This window comes from Natrix helvetica, assembly GCF_964273705.1.
Source record: "Natrix helvetica genome assembly, chromosome: 2".
In the NCBI taxonomy this organism is placed as follows: Eukaryota; Metazoa; Chordata; class Lepidosauria; order Squamata; family Natricidae; genus Natrix; species Natrix helvetica.
The window spans coordinates 286,721,151-286,738,453 of NC_138552.1; the positions used below are offsets into that span (position 1 = coordinate 286,721,151).

Consider the following 17,303-nt stretch of genomic DNA (forward strand, 5'->3'; position numbering starts at 1 on the left):
GTGAGAGAAAAGTACCTCCAAAGCCCCCCATGGCAGATGAGGGTCTTAAAGCTGAGTTCAGCACCTAATTGCCACCCACCTTTGCTCTCACCTATGCTTAATCCTTAAGACAGGTTAACAACTCCCAGTTGCTAAGTTCCCATATCAGGCACAGCCTACACCAAATCAATAACATTATGGCTGAATGTGATTGTCAGGGTTAACATCATTTGCTTGAGTTTCACCTTTGCTGTCAGTCTGGAATGGGAGTCGAAAGGGCAGGGGTTGAATGCTTGGGGGAAAGTGAAACTAATGAAGCTAACTACTCATCGTACCATCCAGAGATACCAACTCAAGGTCAAAACTCTGGCAATGGACTCACCAACTCGCCTGCCCTTGAAGCAACTGTTCCCCAAACTATTTATTCAAATATATTTGGACAATAAGGGACAAGGGGAGGAGAGGAACTGGATGGGGAAAATTAACCAGGGAATTCTGGCGTGCGAACGTCAGTTCTGGTTTTTGCTATAGTGTAATCCACTTGGCTCTTAGTAAAAGTGTACCTTTCACTACAAACGGAGTCGAGGGTCTTTCTTGACTAAAGGACCAAATCTGACAGCGATGGACTGATTCCCATAATGTGCAAATATGGTGACTGGGTTCTCATGCCCAGCCAAAATTCCTACATATGCTCCATTGTGCCCATTTTAAAGGATTCCTACCTGAGTAGTATCAGATCCCTAAATATGTGGGACTTGGGACTTTCATAATTCCATGTTAGCCTAGGGGTGAAATCCTTCCTAATTGATGGGCCAGAAAAAAATGACTTAAGTGCAAATATTGCTAATATGATAAAAGACTTACATAAAGTTGTGGCTGAAAGCATTGTCCAATGGGATAGGCACTTGGCTATGAAGAAAAAAAGAATAGCAGTTAGAATTTTACATGTGAAGGTTTTAGATTAAAAAAAAAAACCATTCCAAACATACACATAAATCAAACGTTTATCAAAAAGGTTGGGAATCCAACAATTCCTTAAAGCAGGACTGATAGTAATTCCTACTCAGTAAGACACATTTTTAATCCTGGTTTCTCCTCCTTCAGCAAGGGTTAACCGCTTTGTTATGCCAGCTACAAAATGTCTGCCATTTTAGTTACCCATAGTGAATAGGGATGCAGTGGCTCAGTAGCTAAGATGCTGAGCTTGTTGATCAGAAAGGTCAGCAGTGGACAGCGCTGGCTCTTCGGCTTTGAAACGGAGGCTAGCACCGCCCCCTAGAGTCGGGAACGACTAGCATATAGGTGCAAGGGGAACCTTTGCCTTATGCTGTTCTTCTCTAAACATGTATTGAACGTCATCTAGTGGCCAAAGATAAAACTTTTTATTGTTTAAAAAGTTGGTTTTATAATAGTATTTTGGCCTACAGAATGCCCACCCTCTCTCATTCTGGGGGACGGACGGACCCTAGGTGCATCCTGAGAAGCCAGACTCCAGATATTCTAATGTTCTGAGGAAACAAAATCATCTGGTAGAATCCAGTCTAATCTGTGGCACATGTTCATTGAAGGACAAAAATCTATGTCCCATATAAATAGCACTGTTGGTGAAACTTGCACTTTATCTGTAATTTATTATACCAGCAACTCAACATTGTTTATTTTGTATTCGGCTTCTTACCGTATGTATTTCTATTTTTCCCCAGTTTCACCATCTTGTTCCCTTAATAAAGTGTCGAGATCTAGATAGATCAGGGGTGTGTTGGAGCCTCCTTGTGGAGTATTTATTTATTTATTTATTTATTTAAACTTATTAGTCGCCCCCTCTCCCCACAGGGACTCGGGGCGACGTACACAAGCAACAGTCAACACAGTGTCATACAGAGGAGGTAAAAAATAAATAAATAATTACAATACTAAAAAAGGTTAAAACCTCAATAACATTAATAGTTTAAAAACTAAAATTAACAATTAAAAATGACCTAGGGGTGGATAAGTTGTCGAGTTAAGCCAGGCCGGCTAGCCGAAACAGGTGGGTCTTCAGTTTACTGCGGAAGGAGCGGAGATCGGTTGCTGTTCTAATGTCTGGGGGAGGTCGTTCCAAAGGGTAGGGCCCGCCACAGAGAAGGACCTACTCCTGGGCACCGCCCTCTGACAATCTCTAGAGGACGGCACCCGGAGGAGACCCTCTCTGTGTGAGCGAATGGGCCGCAGGGATGTATGGGGCAGGACACGATCCCGCAGGTAACTAGGCCCTATGCCATGGAGCGCTTTGAAGATGGTAACTAACACCTTGAAGCGCACCCGGTAGGCCACAGGAAGCCAGTGCAGCTCGCGCAGGAGCGGTGTTATATGGGAGAACCTCGATCTCCCCATAATTACCCGCGCGGCTGCATTCTGGACCAACTGCAGCCTCCGGGTGCACCTCAAGGGGAGCCCCATGTAGAGAGCATTACAGTAGTCCAGGCGAGACGTCACCAGCGCGTGAGTGACTGTGTGCAAGGCCTCCCGGTCCAAAAGGGGTCGCAATTGGCGCACCAGGCGAACCTGGTGGAACGTCCCCCTCGCCATGGCTGCCACATGATCTTCCATAGCCAGCCGGGCATCAAGGAGGACGCCCAAATTGCGTGCCCGTTCCACCGGGGCTAATTGTTCATCCCCGATGGCCAGCGATCGAATGTGCTGGTTGTACCGGGGTGCCAGAAGCCACAGCCACTCTGTCTTGGAGGGGTTGAGCCTGAGCCTGTTGTCACCCATCCAGACCCGCACGGCTTCCAGACAACGGGACATCACTTCAACAGCCTCGTTGGGGTGGTTTGGGGTGGAAATATACAGCTGAGTGTCATCAGCGTACAGATGATATCTCACCCCAAAACCACGGATGATCTCGCCCAGCGGTTTCATATATGTGTTGAACAGGAGAGGCGAGAGGATCGACCCCTGTGGGACCCCACAAGTAAGGGGCCTCGGGGTCGACCTCTGCTCCCCTGTCAACACACATTGCGTCCGGCCAGAGAGGTAGGAGCGGAACCACCGCAATACGGTGCCCCCGATCCCCAACCCCTCCAGACGGCGCAATAGGATACCATGGTCGATGGTATCGAAAGCCGCCGAGAGGTCTAATAGGACAAGGATGGAGGAACAACCCCCATCCTTTGCCTTCCAGAGATCATCCACCAACGAGTACTGTGAAGCCGTTACCATGGCAACTCCATTATGCTGTAGAGTACAAGCCATTTTAAGGCAGTACAGTAGAAACCATTTTAAGGCACAATAGGCTGTATCTTAACAGAACACACACCCCGAGGGGTGTTAGGGGTGTCTTACCCCCATAGCATTTGCTTCCAGAGAGGAGTAAGTCATCTGTGTGCCAAGTTTGGTTGAAATTGCTCAAGGCGTTCCAGAGCTACGCTGGAGAAAACACACACACACACATACTTTTATATAGATAGATATAAAAGGACTGTATGTCATACCTGTGAGAACATTTGGGAAACTGGGTTGGAAGAAACTGGATAGAGCTGGGGGAAAAAACATAAATTAAGGGAAATTGTATGAGCAAGTATCAGGACAGTGAGCTACCTTTAGAGCAGGGGTCTCCAACCTTGGCAATTTTAAGACTTGAGGACTTCAATTCCCAGAATTCCTTAGCCAGAAAGCTAGCTGAGGAATTCTGGGAGTTGAAGTCCACAAGTCTTAAACTTGCCAAGGTTGGAGACCCCTGCTCTAAATCAGCGTTTCTCCACCTCAGCAACTTTAAGTTGTATGGATTTCAACTCCCAGAATTCCACAGGCAGTGAAAAACGCTTCTTAGATGGTACAGATAGTTTTGCTTAATGAGCGGTCATTTAGAGACACTCCAAGGTTACGACAAACACCTGGTACTTATAACCCAATTTTTGACAAAGACATACACACACACACGCCTCTTGTCACATGACCTCATTTTGCACACTGGCTCAATTTTCATCAGTTGGAGTGTTCCATGTGACTGCAATTCATTTGTTTATTTTTGGTTAGTTTCCAGTCTTTTGGTCTTTTGGTTTGTGCTAAAAAAAAAAACATGCCCACAGGAGTGGACTCGCTTTACGACTGCTGCGTTTTGCTTAACGCGTGTCACAAAAATGGTTTGTAAAATCAGCTCTGTCATGTGGGAACCTCAACTTGGCTTAATGTCAGAAATTCTAGGCTCCCATTACAGTCGCAAGTCGAGGACTACCTGAAATTACAATACAAAAATGTGGCGCTTTCTGACATCCTCTGACAGCAATCCCGCTAAACTTCAAAAGAGGGAGAGACGTTATAGGTGCTGCACTGCCATTGGTCCTGCCAGAGCTCCTCCCCCCAAAATCAAAGAGGGCGACTAATGCCATGCAATCAAAGTTGTGTCTCTGTTGAAGTGCATCATGTTTTTGACACGCATGAGGGATTGCTGGCCTTAGGCCACCGCCTGGACCTTATTTTGATTTTCCCTCCTCAAATCACTCGGGAATCTGTCAGAAAATCTTTGCATTATTCGAAGAGCGGAAGGAAAGAAGAAAAGCATATATTGATCCTGTCTAAACACTCCACCCATTTAATCCCAAGAAAAATAAGGGTACCCATTTGTTCATCAGAGGAAGGCAGGAGAGGTGTTTTAAAAGTACAATGAAATCAATGGAATACCTACATTTGGACCTTGGAAGCTGATCGAGACAACATCTACTTCTCCTGAAATTCCGATGGTATCTACCCGCGAAAGAGGGATCCTGTGTTTGAATTCCAAAAACAGCTTTCCATCGACGAGAACCTGGCACAAACAGAAGGGAGGAACTTAAGTCATATCAAGTCACAACAAAAACAACAACAGAGAAGGAAATGTCTGTGGAGATTTTCTATCATCCAGCAATTATATACTGGCCCATGGTGCTTTAGAGCCCTTGCTGGGTGGTTTACAATGTCAGCATATTGCCCGCCACACAATCTGGGTCCGCATTTACTGACCTCAGAAGGACAGAAGGCTGAATCAACACTGAGCCAGTCAGGATCAAACTCCAGACTGTGGGCAGAGTTACTGCATTCTATCCTCTGTGCCACCAGGGCTCCAGTTGTCTCAAAGGTGCTTTTTCCAAAAGGCAACTGGATTTCTTCACTTTTTCTTTGAAAATGTTTGGCTTCTCATCCAAGAAGCTTCTTCAGTTCTGATCTGACGAACTGAAGAAGCTTCTTGGATGAGAAGCGAAACGTTTTCAAAGAGAAAAAAAAACCAGAAAGTCCAGTTGTCTTTTGGAAAAAGCAGCTTTAGGACAACAAGAGAAGGAAGCAAAACAATGGTCGAACTCAGCTAACTAGCTAACCCCCGTTAGTATGTTATGAAGGCCAACTGGGAAGTCACAAACCATGTTTTAGAAATGGCAAGGACTAGATTCCTCAGAAACTCTTAAACCAAGTTGAGATTCCTGGTTGTGCTGCCCCAGCAGTATATAGATAGTGTAGGAATTAAGAGCTGTCTCCTTTAAGAAATTACCTCCTGGGAAATGTAGGCAGAGGCTGCCTTATGGGAAATGCAGTTCCATGACATGTGATCATATCTTTGTGTCTGATTGGCCACTGGGGTGTTTTTAAATGCCATTGTGAACCAGAGAAGCAACGTGTGTGCCTCCTCTCAACATGGGAGCCAATTCATCATCTTTTTACACCACGTGATGGGACACATTATGGAGAGTCAGACTGTACTGTAAGTTTTGTTATTAAGAATGCCTGATAATAAACTTGATCTGAATGAGATTCCTAAGCGTGGAGTTAACCGCATACCCCGAGCAAGCCTATAGCGCTGGTGGTGCTTGACTTACAACGAATGGCCTAGTGACGGATCATCCAAAAAGTACTTACAACCTTGTTGCAAAGTTACAACCTCTGTCTCCCAATTGTGTTTTGGGAACATGGCAATCAGTCTGCATCACAGCCATTTGCAGTTTCCCACTGTCATACGACTGTGCTTTGCAATGTTTTTATAGGAAATCAGCATTTACTCCCAATTTTCGGCAAAAATGGCCCATAATGAAGAACGGGCTGTCTTAATGAACCCTGCAGAAAATGCAGGAAAAACAGGTCTGATGATCTATATTATGACGGTCACAACCGACGGCCATAATGGGCAGGTTCCATTGGGAGACTGTATAGCGCACCCAAAGTGGGTAAGAGACTTGAGGTTTTGCTCTGTGAAGGAGACGGTTTCTAAACCGATAAATAAAAATAAAGACAAGATCAAAAAGAAGTGTGCTCAAACTCCATCGGTTTATGTGTGCCTTGATGGGGCCCATTTTGCATTTGAGATAGCAGTTTTGCCCTCAGCGAGGAATATTTTGAGACATTTTGTGTTTCGCACATTTTGAAAAATGCTTTTCCATTGCCACAAGGTAAAAATCAATAACCGAACCAAGAGTATTTTTTTTTAAAAAGATGGTGATTATAACCCACGAAGAGGACTTATTGTCTTCGTACCACGTAGGAGGAGATGTTCACAAGAAACCGGATCTCAAATGGATGCTCTTTGTGGAAAACCATATCGTATTTCCTCTCTTCTTGCTTCCAGACTCCATTTTCGTGTGAATTGCATACAATACAATTCTCATCAAAACGGACATTGAAATGGAAAGCGATATCTGATCTGGGCATTTGGGATTTGCCACACTGAAAGTCAACCTGGAATCTGCAGAGAGAGCAAGAAAGAGAAATTTACAGTTTAACAGGAGTTGGAAGGGACCTTGTAGGTCATCTAGTCCAACCCCTCGCCCATCTGGATGAGGATCATACGGTATTAAAGTAAATCGAAGAAAGATGGACCTGGCAAACTACTTACAAACCTTGTCTTTTCCCTGGCCTGCATATTCTCTGATCCTCCATGGAAGGCAGCTCTTCCTCCTTTTTACTGACCTGCAAACTGTCCCCAGCCGAAGCCCCCCATAAATCTTTTTCAGCTGGCAGTTCAGAGTCATTAATTAACCCAGTTTCTGATGTATCAGGAATGGGCTCATCCTCCCTCCAGCCAGCCTCCGAGGAAGAGGAGTCAGAGGAGTTGTCCAAGGGAGACATCACAGGGTCATGGTTCCCCAACCCTGTTTTACAATATAAATGTGTTGGGAACGGGTCTGTTTAAAATGTGTTTGTATCATAAAGCAACATGAGTGAAGGTGTTGTGACCCACCAGTGGCCAGCGGAGCTGGCAGAAGAGTTGGACAGTGAGGAGGTTGAGGAGGAGCATGGGCCAGTCCTGGAGGCTGGGGAAGACTCGGACGAGGGCTCTGCCTCGGAGGCAGAGATGGGGCCAAGGCCATCTGGCAGTTCTCAGCTGCCTTCGGAGCTAGACAGCAGTGAGGCAGAGGAACAGCTGGAGCCTGTTCCCAGTGTGCACATGCACAGAACTGCCAGAAGAACAGCTAAGAAATCAGGGTCGACTTGGGAGTAGAGCCACAGGTGAACAGTGAATGGCCCCTCCCATAGGAAATAAAAGAGAAGCAAAAGGGGAGGGGGCTTTTGTAGAAAACAATTCGTTCATTCGTTTCAGGAGTGTGAAGATCTGTCCGTGAATCTCAGAGACTCTGTGCCAAGTCTTTCCTTGCACAGCCCTGCGTTTGGAAAATATTTACATGGCAGTTTTCCAAGATAGATAAGGTCTGTGGTCATAAATTTACCTTTGAAAGACTGTTTATCTGGCCTTTGCTGAATGTGAATGAGAAGAATTCATATTCGTTTAATAAAAGGGGTTTTGTCAGGATCAGGAATCTACTTCGTGCTTTTTGGGGAAGGCTAGGTCAGGACAGAAGATTCAAACTGACCAGCAATTTCTTTGTACTTATTTGCAAAACTTCAAATCTGTCAGAAAAGCATCATTTTGTTTCAGAACTCACTCCCATCAATGCCCAGGTGGTTGATAATGATTTTACAATACAATGTCAACCTTCTTCAGAGACGGAACTTCCTTCTGGTTGTCGCTTCACTAGTTCTATGTTCCTAGATATTTTGAAAAGATTTGGATTTTTTGGTGGAACTTCCCATACGCTCCTTCCCCCCCACCCCATTCGAATGACTCACCTTTTGCAGGACTTCAAAACACTTCCGGTGACTATTACGGTCATCCCATCTTTCAGGCCACCGTAAATTGGACCACTAAAAGGAATACTCTGACCAGAAGTTAAAAGAAAAAACAAATAGCCATTAAATGGAGAATCTGCTGTATCTCAAAGACATTAATTCAACTGGTTCATGAATAAATGCCTGGGAAATATAACAACATGTCTGCCTCTATCCTCCACTGAAAGGCTTTAAAATACAGCTGTGTGAAAAAGTCCTGCACGCTTTCAGTTTTAAGCTGTATTTACATGTTTAATCAAGCTTTCACTCATAGAAACCATGCAAAATTAGTACTTTGATGAACATTTCTATAATCAGATTGAGATGCATAATTTTTATTAATATAACCAAAGTCTTTTTAAGGTTTTGAGCGAGTTTATGTGCTAAAACAAACACAATTTGAATTTTTGAGAATGTTAGGATCAAAAGAAATTTAATTTGACCTAGTTACCTGCGGGATCGCATCCTGCCCCATACATCCCTACGACCAATCCGCTCACACAGAGAGGGACTTCTCCGGGTGCCGTCCGCTAAACAGCGTCGGGGGGCGACACCCAGGAGCAGGGCCTTCTCTGTGATGGGCCCAGCCCTGTGGAATGACCTCCCCCTTGACATCAGGATTACTTCCGATCTCCGCTCCTTCCGTGTAAAGCTCAAGACCCACCTTTTTCAATTATCTGGCCTGGCTCAACCGTAGTTTATCCTTTCCTCCTGACAGTCCTTTTAAATTTGTAATTTTATTATGGGGTATTTTTAATGGTTAATTTTATTATTATTATTGTGATATATGTAATTGTTACCTCCTCTGTGTCCGTGTACGTGTATGTATATGTATGTGTATGTGTGTATGTGTATGCTTATATGTATTTATGTATGTTTTTATTGTACGCCGCCCCGAGTCCCTTGTGGAGAGGGAGTGGCTAACAAATTAAATTATTATTATTATTATTATTAATTTAGCTCTGGCTGCGGGCAAGGATGAAGGCCTTTTCTTTCACCAGTACTGAGCAATGGCATGAACAGAAATAGTTAAGAGAGTGAAATGCCATCGCACCATAGTGAGCAGAGTGGTTGACAAATACCAAATAACTGGAAGAAGGAGTCAAACTATTCTCCAAAGCACCTGAGGGCAGAACAAGAAGCAATGGGTGGAAACTAATCAAGGAGAGAAGCAACTTACAACTGAAGAGAAATTTCCTGACAGTGAGAACAATTAATCAGTGGAACAGCTTGCCTCCAGAAGTTGTGAATGCCCCAACACTGGAAGTCTTTAAGAAGATGTTGGATAGCCATTTGTCTGAAACAGTATAGGGTTTCGTGCCTAGGCAGGGGGTTGGACTAGAAGACCTCCAAGGTCCCTTCCAACTCTACTATTGTATTGTATTGTATTGGTTCAGTTGATGACAGCCTCTGCTCTGGAAGACCAAGAAAGTTGACAAAACGGCAGGATTGGGCTCTGCAACGCGTTTTGGTGGCTGACAGGAAGCTCACCTCACCTCAGATTACAAGAATTTGGGGTGAAGCATGTGATGTAAAAGTGTGCACAAGCCCAGTTCCTCACAGACTGCTTGCCAGAGGGCTTAAAGGCTGCAGGGCTCAAAGTAAACCTTTGCTCACAGACGCTCACCCATCTCGTCGACATGTGTGGGCCAAGAAGTATGCCAAGTGGACCAACACACAGCGGGCCAAGGTCATCTTCAGTGACGAGAGCAATTTCTACTTGACTGGGAATCAGTGTAATAAGTATGTCAGAAGATTTCCAGCTGAAGAATTTAGGCCGTACTGCCTGAATCTATCTGTGAAGCATCCATTGCACGTGATGATCTGGGGCCGTATCGCTGCTTCTGGTATTGGTCGGATACAAATTGTGCAGGGAATCATGAATTCCAAGCAGTGTGTTGAAGTCCTGGAGAAGACCATGCTTCCTTCAGCTCAGCAACTTGTAGAGAAGGACTTTTACTTCCAGGATGACAATGCTCCTTGTCATCGAGCCAAGTCCGTCCAGCAGTGGATGAAGAAGCATGGTGTGCAACTCCTGGGTTGGCCAGCTCAGAGCCCGGATTTGAACCCAATTGAGAATTTGTGGGCCAAGATTGAACCCAATTGAGAATTTGTGGGCCAAGATTGGTTACAAAATAAGCAAGAAGCATCCGAAAACCAAGCAGGAGCTGATTGAATCCATTATTGCAGCCTGGCATCACATTGTCACCAAAGATCACGTGCAAAGGCGATGCCGCCTAGAGATAAGCAATAAGGGCTAGCCAATTTCATATTAGTAACCATGTTTGGTTACCTAAACGGTCCTTTTCAGGGCCACAAACAATAAAAATGTTAACAAAACATTAAGCATGCATTGTAAGCACGCAAAAAAATTCACGATCCACATCCAAACAGCACTAAATTGCAAAAAGCTTATGCTTTTCACTTAAAAACCACCAGTGTTTATTTAAATGTAACAATATGTGCATAGCAGTTAGTATAAAATATCATAAAATCAATGGGCTATCCAAAAAAATGTCATAAACCGTAAAGCGTGCAGGACTTTCTCAATCTCAGAACTTTCAAGATGTATGGACTTCAATTCCCAGCATTCCCCAGGTCCACCACCAGTAATAGTTTGCCTAACCAAGAGTTCTTGACAACTGTTAAACTGGTATTTGTCAACCTTGGGCACTTTAAGAAGTGCGGACTTCATCTCCTAGAATTCCTCAGAGTTCTGCCTGAAGGATTCTGGGAGTTGAAGTCTATACCTTAAAGTGCCCAACGTTGAGACACACAGCAATATACAGATTTTAATTTCACTAGCATCTTAATTTATTTACTTTATTTATGTTTTTAGTATATATCTTTGGGTGTACGTGTTTATCTTTTATGATTTTAAGCCACCCAGAATTATCCTCTGGTAAAATAGACAGCTAATAAATTTTATATATAAATACATAAATCTCAGGCAATCTGGATAAACAGATAAAACAAACAAAACAAGATCAGCAAACTGCACAGATAAACAGATAAAACAAACAAACAGCCTCCCAGGATTCTTTCTTAGGCCTAATAGTACACTTCAACATCTCCATAAGTGAGTTAGATGAGGGCATAAAAGGGAAACTCATCAAATATGGGGGAAATAGCCTCAAGATAGATTCAAAATCCAGAAAGATCTTGACAAAACTTGAACACTGGGCCCTATTCAACAAAATGCAATTCAGTGGTGAGAAAATAAGGTTTTTGCACTTAAACAAGAAAAACCAAATGCACAGGTATAGAATAAAATAGAAATAATAATAGAAATGGAATGGAATGGAATAGGAATAGAAATAGAAATAGAGTGGAGTGAAGTGGAATGGAATGGAATAGAATAGTGGAGTGAAGCAGAGTAAAATGAAGTAAAATGGAATAGAATAGAGCAGTGGTTCTCAACCTGTGGGTCGGGACCCTTTGGGGGTCGAACAACCCTTTCACAGGGGTCGCCTAAGACCATCGGAAAACACATATTTTCGATGGTCTTAGAAACGGAGACACCAATTTTATGGTTGGGGGTCACCACAACATGAGGAACTGTATTAAAGGGTCGCAGCATTGGGAAGGTTGAGAACCACTGGAATAGAGGTACCTGGCTCAGCAGTAGTAACTGTGAGAGGGGTCTTGGGGTCCTAGTGGTTTGTCCACTAGGACAAATAGAGCCAGCAGTGTTCTGCAGCTTCCAAAATATCAATGCAGTCCTAGACTGCAACAACAGAAGGCTTGAATCAAGGTCACATGAAGTGTTACCACTGTTTCATAACTGGTTTGGTAAATCCACACTTGGAATATTACACCAGTTTGGGTATGATATAATAATATTTATAACAATATAAAAAAGAGTTGAGTCTCTAGAGAGAAGAACAACAAAGATGATTAGGGGACTGGAGGCTGAGACATATGAAGAATAGTTCCAGGAATTGGGTATGTCTGGTTTAGGACTAGGGGTGATATGATAGCCGTGTTCTAATATCTCAGGGGCTGCCACAAAGAAGAGCGAATCAAACTATTCTCCAAAGCACCAAAGGGGAGGACGAGAAGTATCTTGTCAAAGACGTTGGAAAACTTACCAAAAAGAGAAGCAACTTAGAACTAAGGAGGAATTTCCTGACAGCGAAAACAATTAATCAGTGGACCCATTTGCCTTCGGAAGTTGTGGTGCTCCAACACCAGAGGTTTTTTAAGAAGAGATTGGACAGCCATCTGTCTGGAATGGTAGAGGGTCCCCTGCTCGAGCAGGGGGGGGGGGGGTTGGGCTAGAAGACCTCCAAAGCCCCTTCCAATTCTCTTATTCTGAGTTCTGCTTAATGGGCCAAATCATCGGGTGATACTTCAGCGATGTCAAGTATGACCAATTTTTTAAAAATCAACTTGCAATCCCCACCCCTCTCCCTACACTCTAATGAAGCAAAGCAAGGACTTATTTTTACCCTGCCTGGAGGTACTGGGCAGGGCGACCCTTTCCTGCGTGTCTAACTTCCCTGTGCTTGGGACACAGTTGATTTCTGCTCCAGCACAATGGAGCAGCTCCATCCTTTCCTCCCCTCCCTCCTTCCTAAGTATCATTCCTCCAGGCCTGCAGCTGCTGCTTTACAGAAAAAAAATCTGGGAATCCACTCTCTCTTTCCAGGAATGCCTACTGACAAATCTCGCCAGCAATGATCCAGCAGCATGGAAGGGAGAATGAGAATTAGATCCATCACAGCAATAGAATAACAGAGTTGGAAGGGACCATGGAGGTCTTTTAGTCCAACCCGCTGCTTAGGCAGGAGAAACTATATCATTTCAGACAAATGGCTATCCAACATCTTTTTAAAAACTTCCAGTGTTCACAACTTCTGGAGGCAAGCTGTTCCACTGATTAATTGTTCTAACTGTCAGGAATTCCTCCTTAGTTCTAAGTTGCTTCTCTCCTTGATTAGTTTCCAACCATTGCTTCTTGTCCTGCCCTCAGGTGCTTTGGAGAATAGCTTGACTCCCTCTTCTTTGTGGCAACCCCTGAGATATTGGAACACTGCTATCATGTCTCCCCTAATCCTTCTTTTCATTAAACTAGACATACCCAGTTCTTGCAATCGTTCTTCATATGTTTTAGTCTCCAGTCCCCTAATCATCTTTGTTGCTCTTCTCTGAACTCTTTCTAGAGTCTCCACATCTTTCTACATCGTGGCAACCAAAATTGGATGCCGTATTCCATGTGTGGCCTTATAAAGCCTTATAAAGTGGTATTAAAACTTCACTTGACCTTGAGTCTAATCCCTCTGTTTATGCAGCCTAGAACTGTGTTGGCTTAGCAGGTTAATGGGGTGGGGTAGGAATGGGGATTTTGCAGTATTCTTCCCCTGCCACAAGCCCAGTGGTGGGTTCCAGATTCTGTTCCAACCAGTACGGTTGGAACGGCCCTGGTGTCACCCACAGGGATGCGCGCAGTGCGCACGCACCTGCGTCATACTTGTCTACGCTCCAGCTGCTCGGCGGAGCATTGCGCAGGTGCCATATGTGCCATGCACTTGTGCGGAAGCGCCAAAAGCTTAAAGCACAGGTAAGGAGCGAGTGCAGGCAGGTGGGCCCTCCGGAGCACCGTACTGGAACAGTATCCGGTGCTCCGGGCACCGTACCAGGGCGTACCGCCTGCAACCCACCATTGCATGAGCCCAAAGCCATGCTCCCAAACCCACACCACCAGAACCAGTAATAAAAAATGTTGAATCCCACCACTGGTCTCCAACCCCTGGTCCATGGCATGCCAGAAGCTGGGCCATGCAAACAAGCAAAGCCCCATCCATTAAATCACAGTTAATAAATAATAAATAAATAAATATTTATTTCTTAGCCGCACCCTCTCCCGAAGGACTCGGGGCGGCGTACAATAAAACATATGAAATACATATATAGACAAGACATACATATAACAAAGACGTATACCAAGACATGTACAAAGAGGAGGTCGGCTAATGAGTAAAAACAATTAAAATCACAATGTTTTAAAAAAAAAACCTAAATAATTGAATACAATTAAAATACCAAAATAAAAAACCCGTCAGGAGCGATATAGTTAGATCAAAGTTGAGCCAGGCCAGCTACTTGGAATAGGTGGGTCTTGAGCTTTATACAAAAGGAGCGGAGGTCAGAGGTATTCCTAATATCCGGAGGGAGGTCATTCCACAGGGCTGGGCCCGCCACAGAGTAGGCTCTACTCCTAGGCGCCGCCCCTCGACACTGTCTGGTGGACGGCACCTGGAGGAGGCCCTCTCTGTGCAAGCGGATTGGTCGCAGGGATGTATGGGACAGAATACGATCCCGCAAGTAACTAGGTCCTGAGCCATGGAGCGCTCTAAAGATTGTTATCAAAACCTTGAAACGCACCCGATAGACCACAGGAAGCCAGTGCAGCTCGCGCAGGAACGGTGTCACATGGGAGTACCTAGTACTCCCCATAATTACCCGCGCGGCTGCGTTCTGGACCAACTGTAGCCTCCGGGTGCATTTCAAGGGAAGCCCCATGTAGAGAGCGTTACAGTAGTCCAAGCGAGACGTCACCAGCGCATGAGTGACTGTGCGTAAGGCATCCAGGTCCAGTAGGGGGTGCAATTGGCGCACCAGGCGAACCTGGTGGAACGCCCCCCTTGCCACGGCTGTCACATGGTCATCCATGGACAGCCGGGCATCCAGGAGGACGACCAAATTGCGCGCCCGCTCCATGGGGGCGAGTTGAATGCCCCCGATGGCCAATGATGGAATTAATTGGCTGAACCGGGGAGCCGGTACCCACAGCCACTCCGTCTTGGAGGGGTTGAGTTTGAGTCGGTTGTCATCCATCCAGATCCGTACGGCTTCCACACACCGGGACATCACTTCGACGGCCTCGTTGGGGTGATTCGGAGTGAAAAAGTACAGCTGAGTATCATCAGCGTACAGATGATATCCCACCCCGAAACCACGGATGATCTCACCCAGCGGCTTCATATATGTGTTGAACAGGAGTGGCGAGAGGACCGACCCCTGTGGTACCCCGCAGGTAAGGGGGCGTAGGGCGACCTCTCCTCCCCTGCCAACACACGCTGCGTCCGGCCAGAAAGGTAGGAGCCGAACCACCGCAAAACGGTGCCCCGGACCCCCAACCCCTCCAGCCGGCGCAGCAGGATACCATGGTCGATGGTATCAAAAGCCGCCGAGAGGTCTAATAGGACCAGGATAGAGGAACAACCTCTATCTCTGGCCCTCCAGAGATCATCCACCAACGCGACCAAGGCCGTCTCCGTGCTGTGACCGGGGCGGAAGCCGGACTGGCGCGGGTCTAGATAATCATTTTCCTCCAGATGTCGTGGAAATTGGTAAGCCACCACACTCTCTACAACCTTCGCCAAAAAGGGAAGGTTGGAGACAGGACGGTAATTGGCCAGCTCCAAAGGATCCAGGGAAGGCTTCTTGAGCAAGGGTCTCACCACCGCCTCTTTCAAGGCGGCCGGGAGAGACCCCTCGCTCAACGAAGCGTTCACTAGGTCCAGGAGCCAGTCTCGTGTAACCTCCCAGGATGCCAGTACAAGCCAGGAGGGGCACGGGTCCAATAAACATGTGGTGGGTCGCAGTCGTCCACGCATTCTGTCCAAATCCTCGATGGCAACCAAGTCAAACTCCTCCCAGGTCGATTCCTCAAGACTCGCCACGGACGTCTCCATTGGACCACTGACAGGGACCCAATCCTTCCGGATTTGAGCGATTTTATCTTGCAGATATTTCCCAAATTCCTCTGCTCTGCCCTGTAGGGGGGCCTCCCGCGGCCTCTGAAACAAGAGGGAGCGGGACACCCGAAACAGGGCAGCAGGGTGGTTCTCTGCGGATGCAATGAGAGTGGCACAATATTGGCGTTTGGCCACTCTCAATGCCACAAGGTACGTCCTTAAATGGGCTCGTGCCTGTGTTCGGTCAAATTCGGAACGGGAGGATCTTCAACGACTCTCTAGACGTCTCTTGCAGCATTTCATCACCCTCAGCTCCTCGGTAAACCAAGGGGCCAGGGTGGATCGTTGCCGCCGGAGAGGCCGCAAAGGCGCCACCCGGTTCAAGGCCCCGGTAGTCGCATTATTCCACGCGACCACCAGGTCCTCTACCCGGGGGCGGGTCAAGGTTACAGGAGGTGGCCCAAGCTCCGTCTGGAACCTATCTCGTTCCATCAGGCGCCTGGGGCGGAACCATCTAGTGCTTTCCGGTTCCGCCTCCCCGTAGCGGGAGGTAGCACCAGGGAAGTCAAGACGAAGGAGTGAGTGATCTGACCATGACAGGGGAGTGATGGTTAAGTCCCCTCCTCCCAGATCACTCAACCACTGGCCAGAGACAAAAACAAGGTCCAGGGTGTGTCCTCCCTCGTGTGTCGGGCCCTGAATCAATTGAGTCAGGTCCATGGCTGTCATGGAAGCCATGAACTCCCGAACCCCCTCTGATGCTTCTCCCATCGATGGCAGGTTAAAATCCCCCATCACTAAAAGTTTGGGGGTCTCAACCGCCACCGATGCGATCAGCTCGAGGAGTTCAGGCAGGGCCGCTGATATATAGCGAGGAGCCAGGTATACTATCAGCAGGCCCAACTGTCTCCCAGGGCCCCATTTCACAACAAGGGATTCACATCCGGACGTCTGTGGCACAGTAGACTCCCTCGGCTCTAAGTCCTCCCGAATAATTGCTGCCACCCCACCGCCCCTTCCCTGGGCCCGGGGCTGGTGAAATGCTCGGTAGCCTGGTGGGCACATTTCCACGAGGGGAAGACCTCCCTCGTGGCCCAACCAGGTCTCCGTTATTCCCGCGAGGTCCGGCTCCCCCTCTAAAATTAGATCGTGAATGAGGGGGGCCTTGTTAACAACGGACCTCGCATTGCATAACAACAGCCTCAGGCCCTGGGTCTGTAACTCTTGACCACCTAGAATGCGGGGGTTGGTACAAGCGACCGGGTGTAACCAGCATCCACGGTCTCCCAACCGACTGTAAGTTCTTAATCTGTCCTTGTATCTGCCCCTCCCTGCGACCGTTGGAATTAAAGAGCCCTGTATAGGAACAATATCCTCCCCCTCCTCCTCCCTTCCGCTCCTTCTGCTCGCGACCACACCTGGAGACCCGGCTCTCTCATCGCTCCTGACCTGACCCACCCGCCCCACAACCCCTGAACCCCCACCCCTACACATTTTTAAAAAACAACTAAC

At 46.6% G+C, this 17,303-nt stretch overlaps 1 protein-coding gene across 1 annotated transcript in view; it reads right to left on the reverse strand.

The window, feature by feature from the left end:
- Positions 1 to 17,303, reverse strand: part of LOC309385699 (galectin-9-like) — a 37,506-nt gene that overhangs the window by 14,040 nt on the left and 6,163 nt on the right. Inside the window, exons 2-6 of the mRNA XM_081940396.1 lie at positions 8,050 to 8,138; positions 6,460 to 6,667; positions 4,646 to 4,765; positions 3,453 to 3,497; positions 844 to 888 (exon numbers count right to left, since the gene is read on the reverse strand). Coding sequence (XP_081796522.1) covers positions 844 to 888; positions 3,453 to 3,497; positions 4,646 to 4,765; positions 6,460 to 6,667; positions 8,050 to 8,138 — 507 coding nt within the window. The remainder of the gene's footprint in view (positions 1 to 843; positions 889 to 3,452; positions 3,498 to 4,645; positions 4,766 to 6,459; positions 6,668 to 8,049; positions 8,139 to 17,303) is intronic.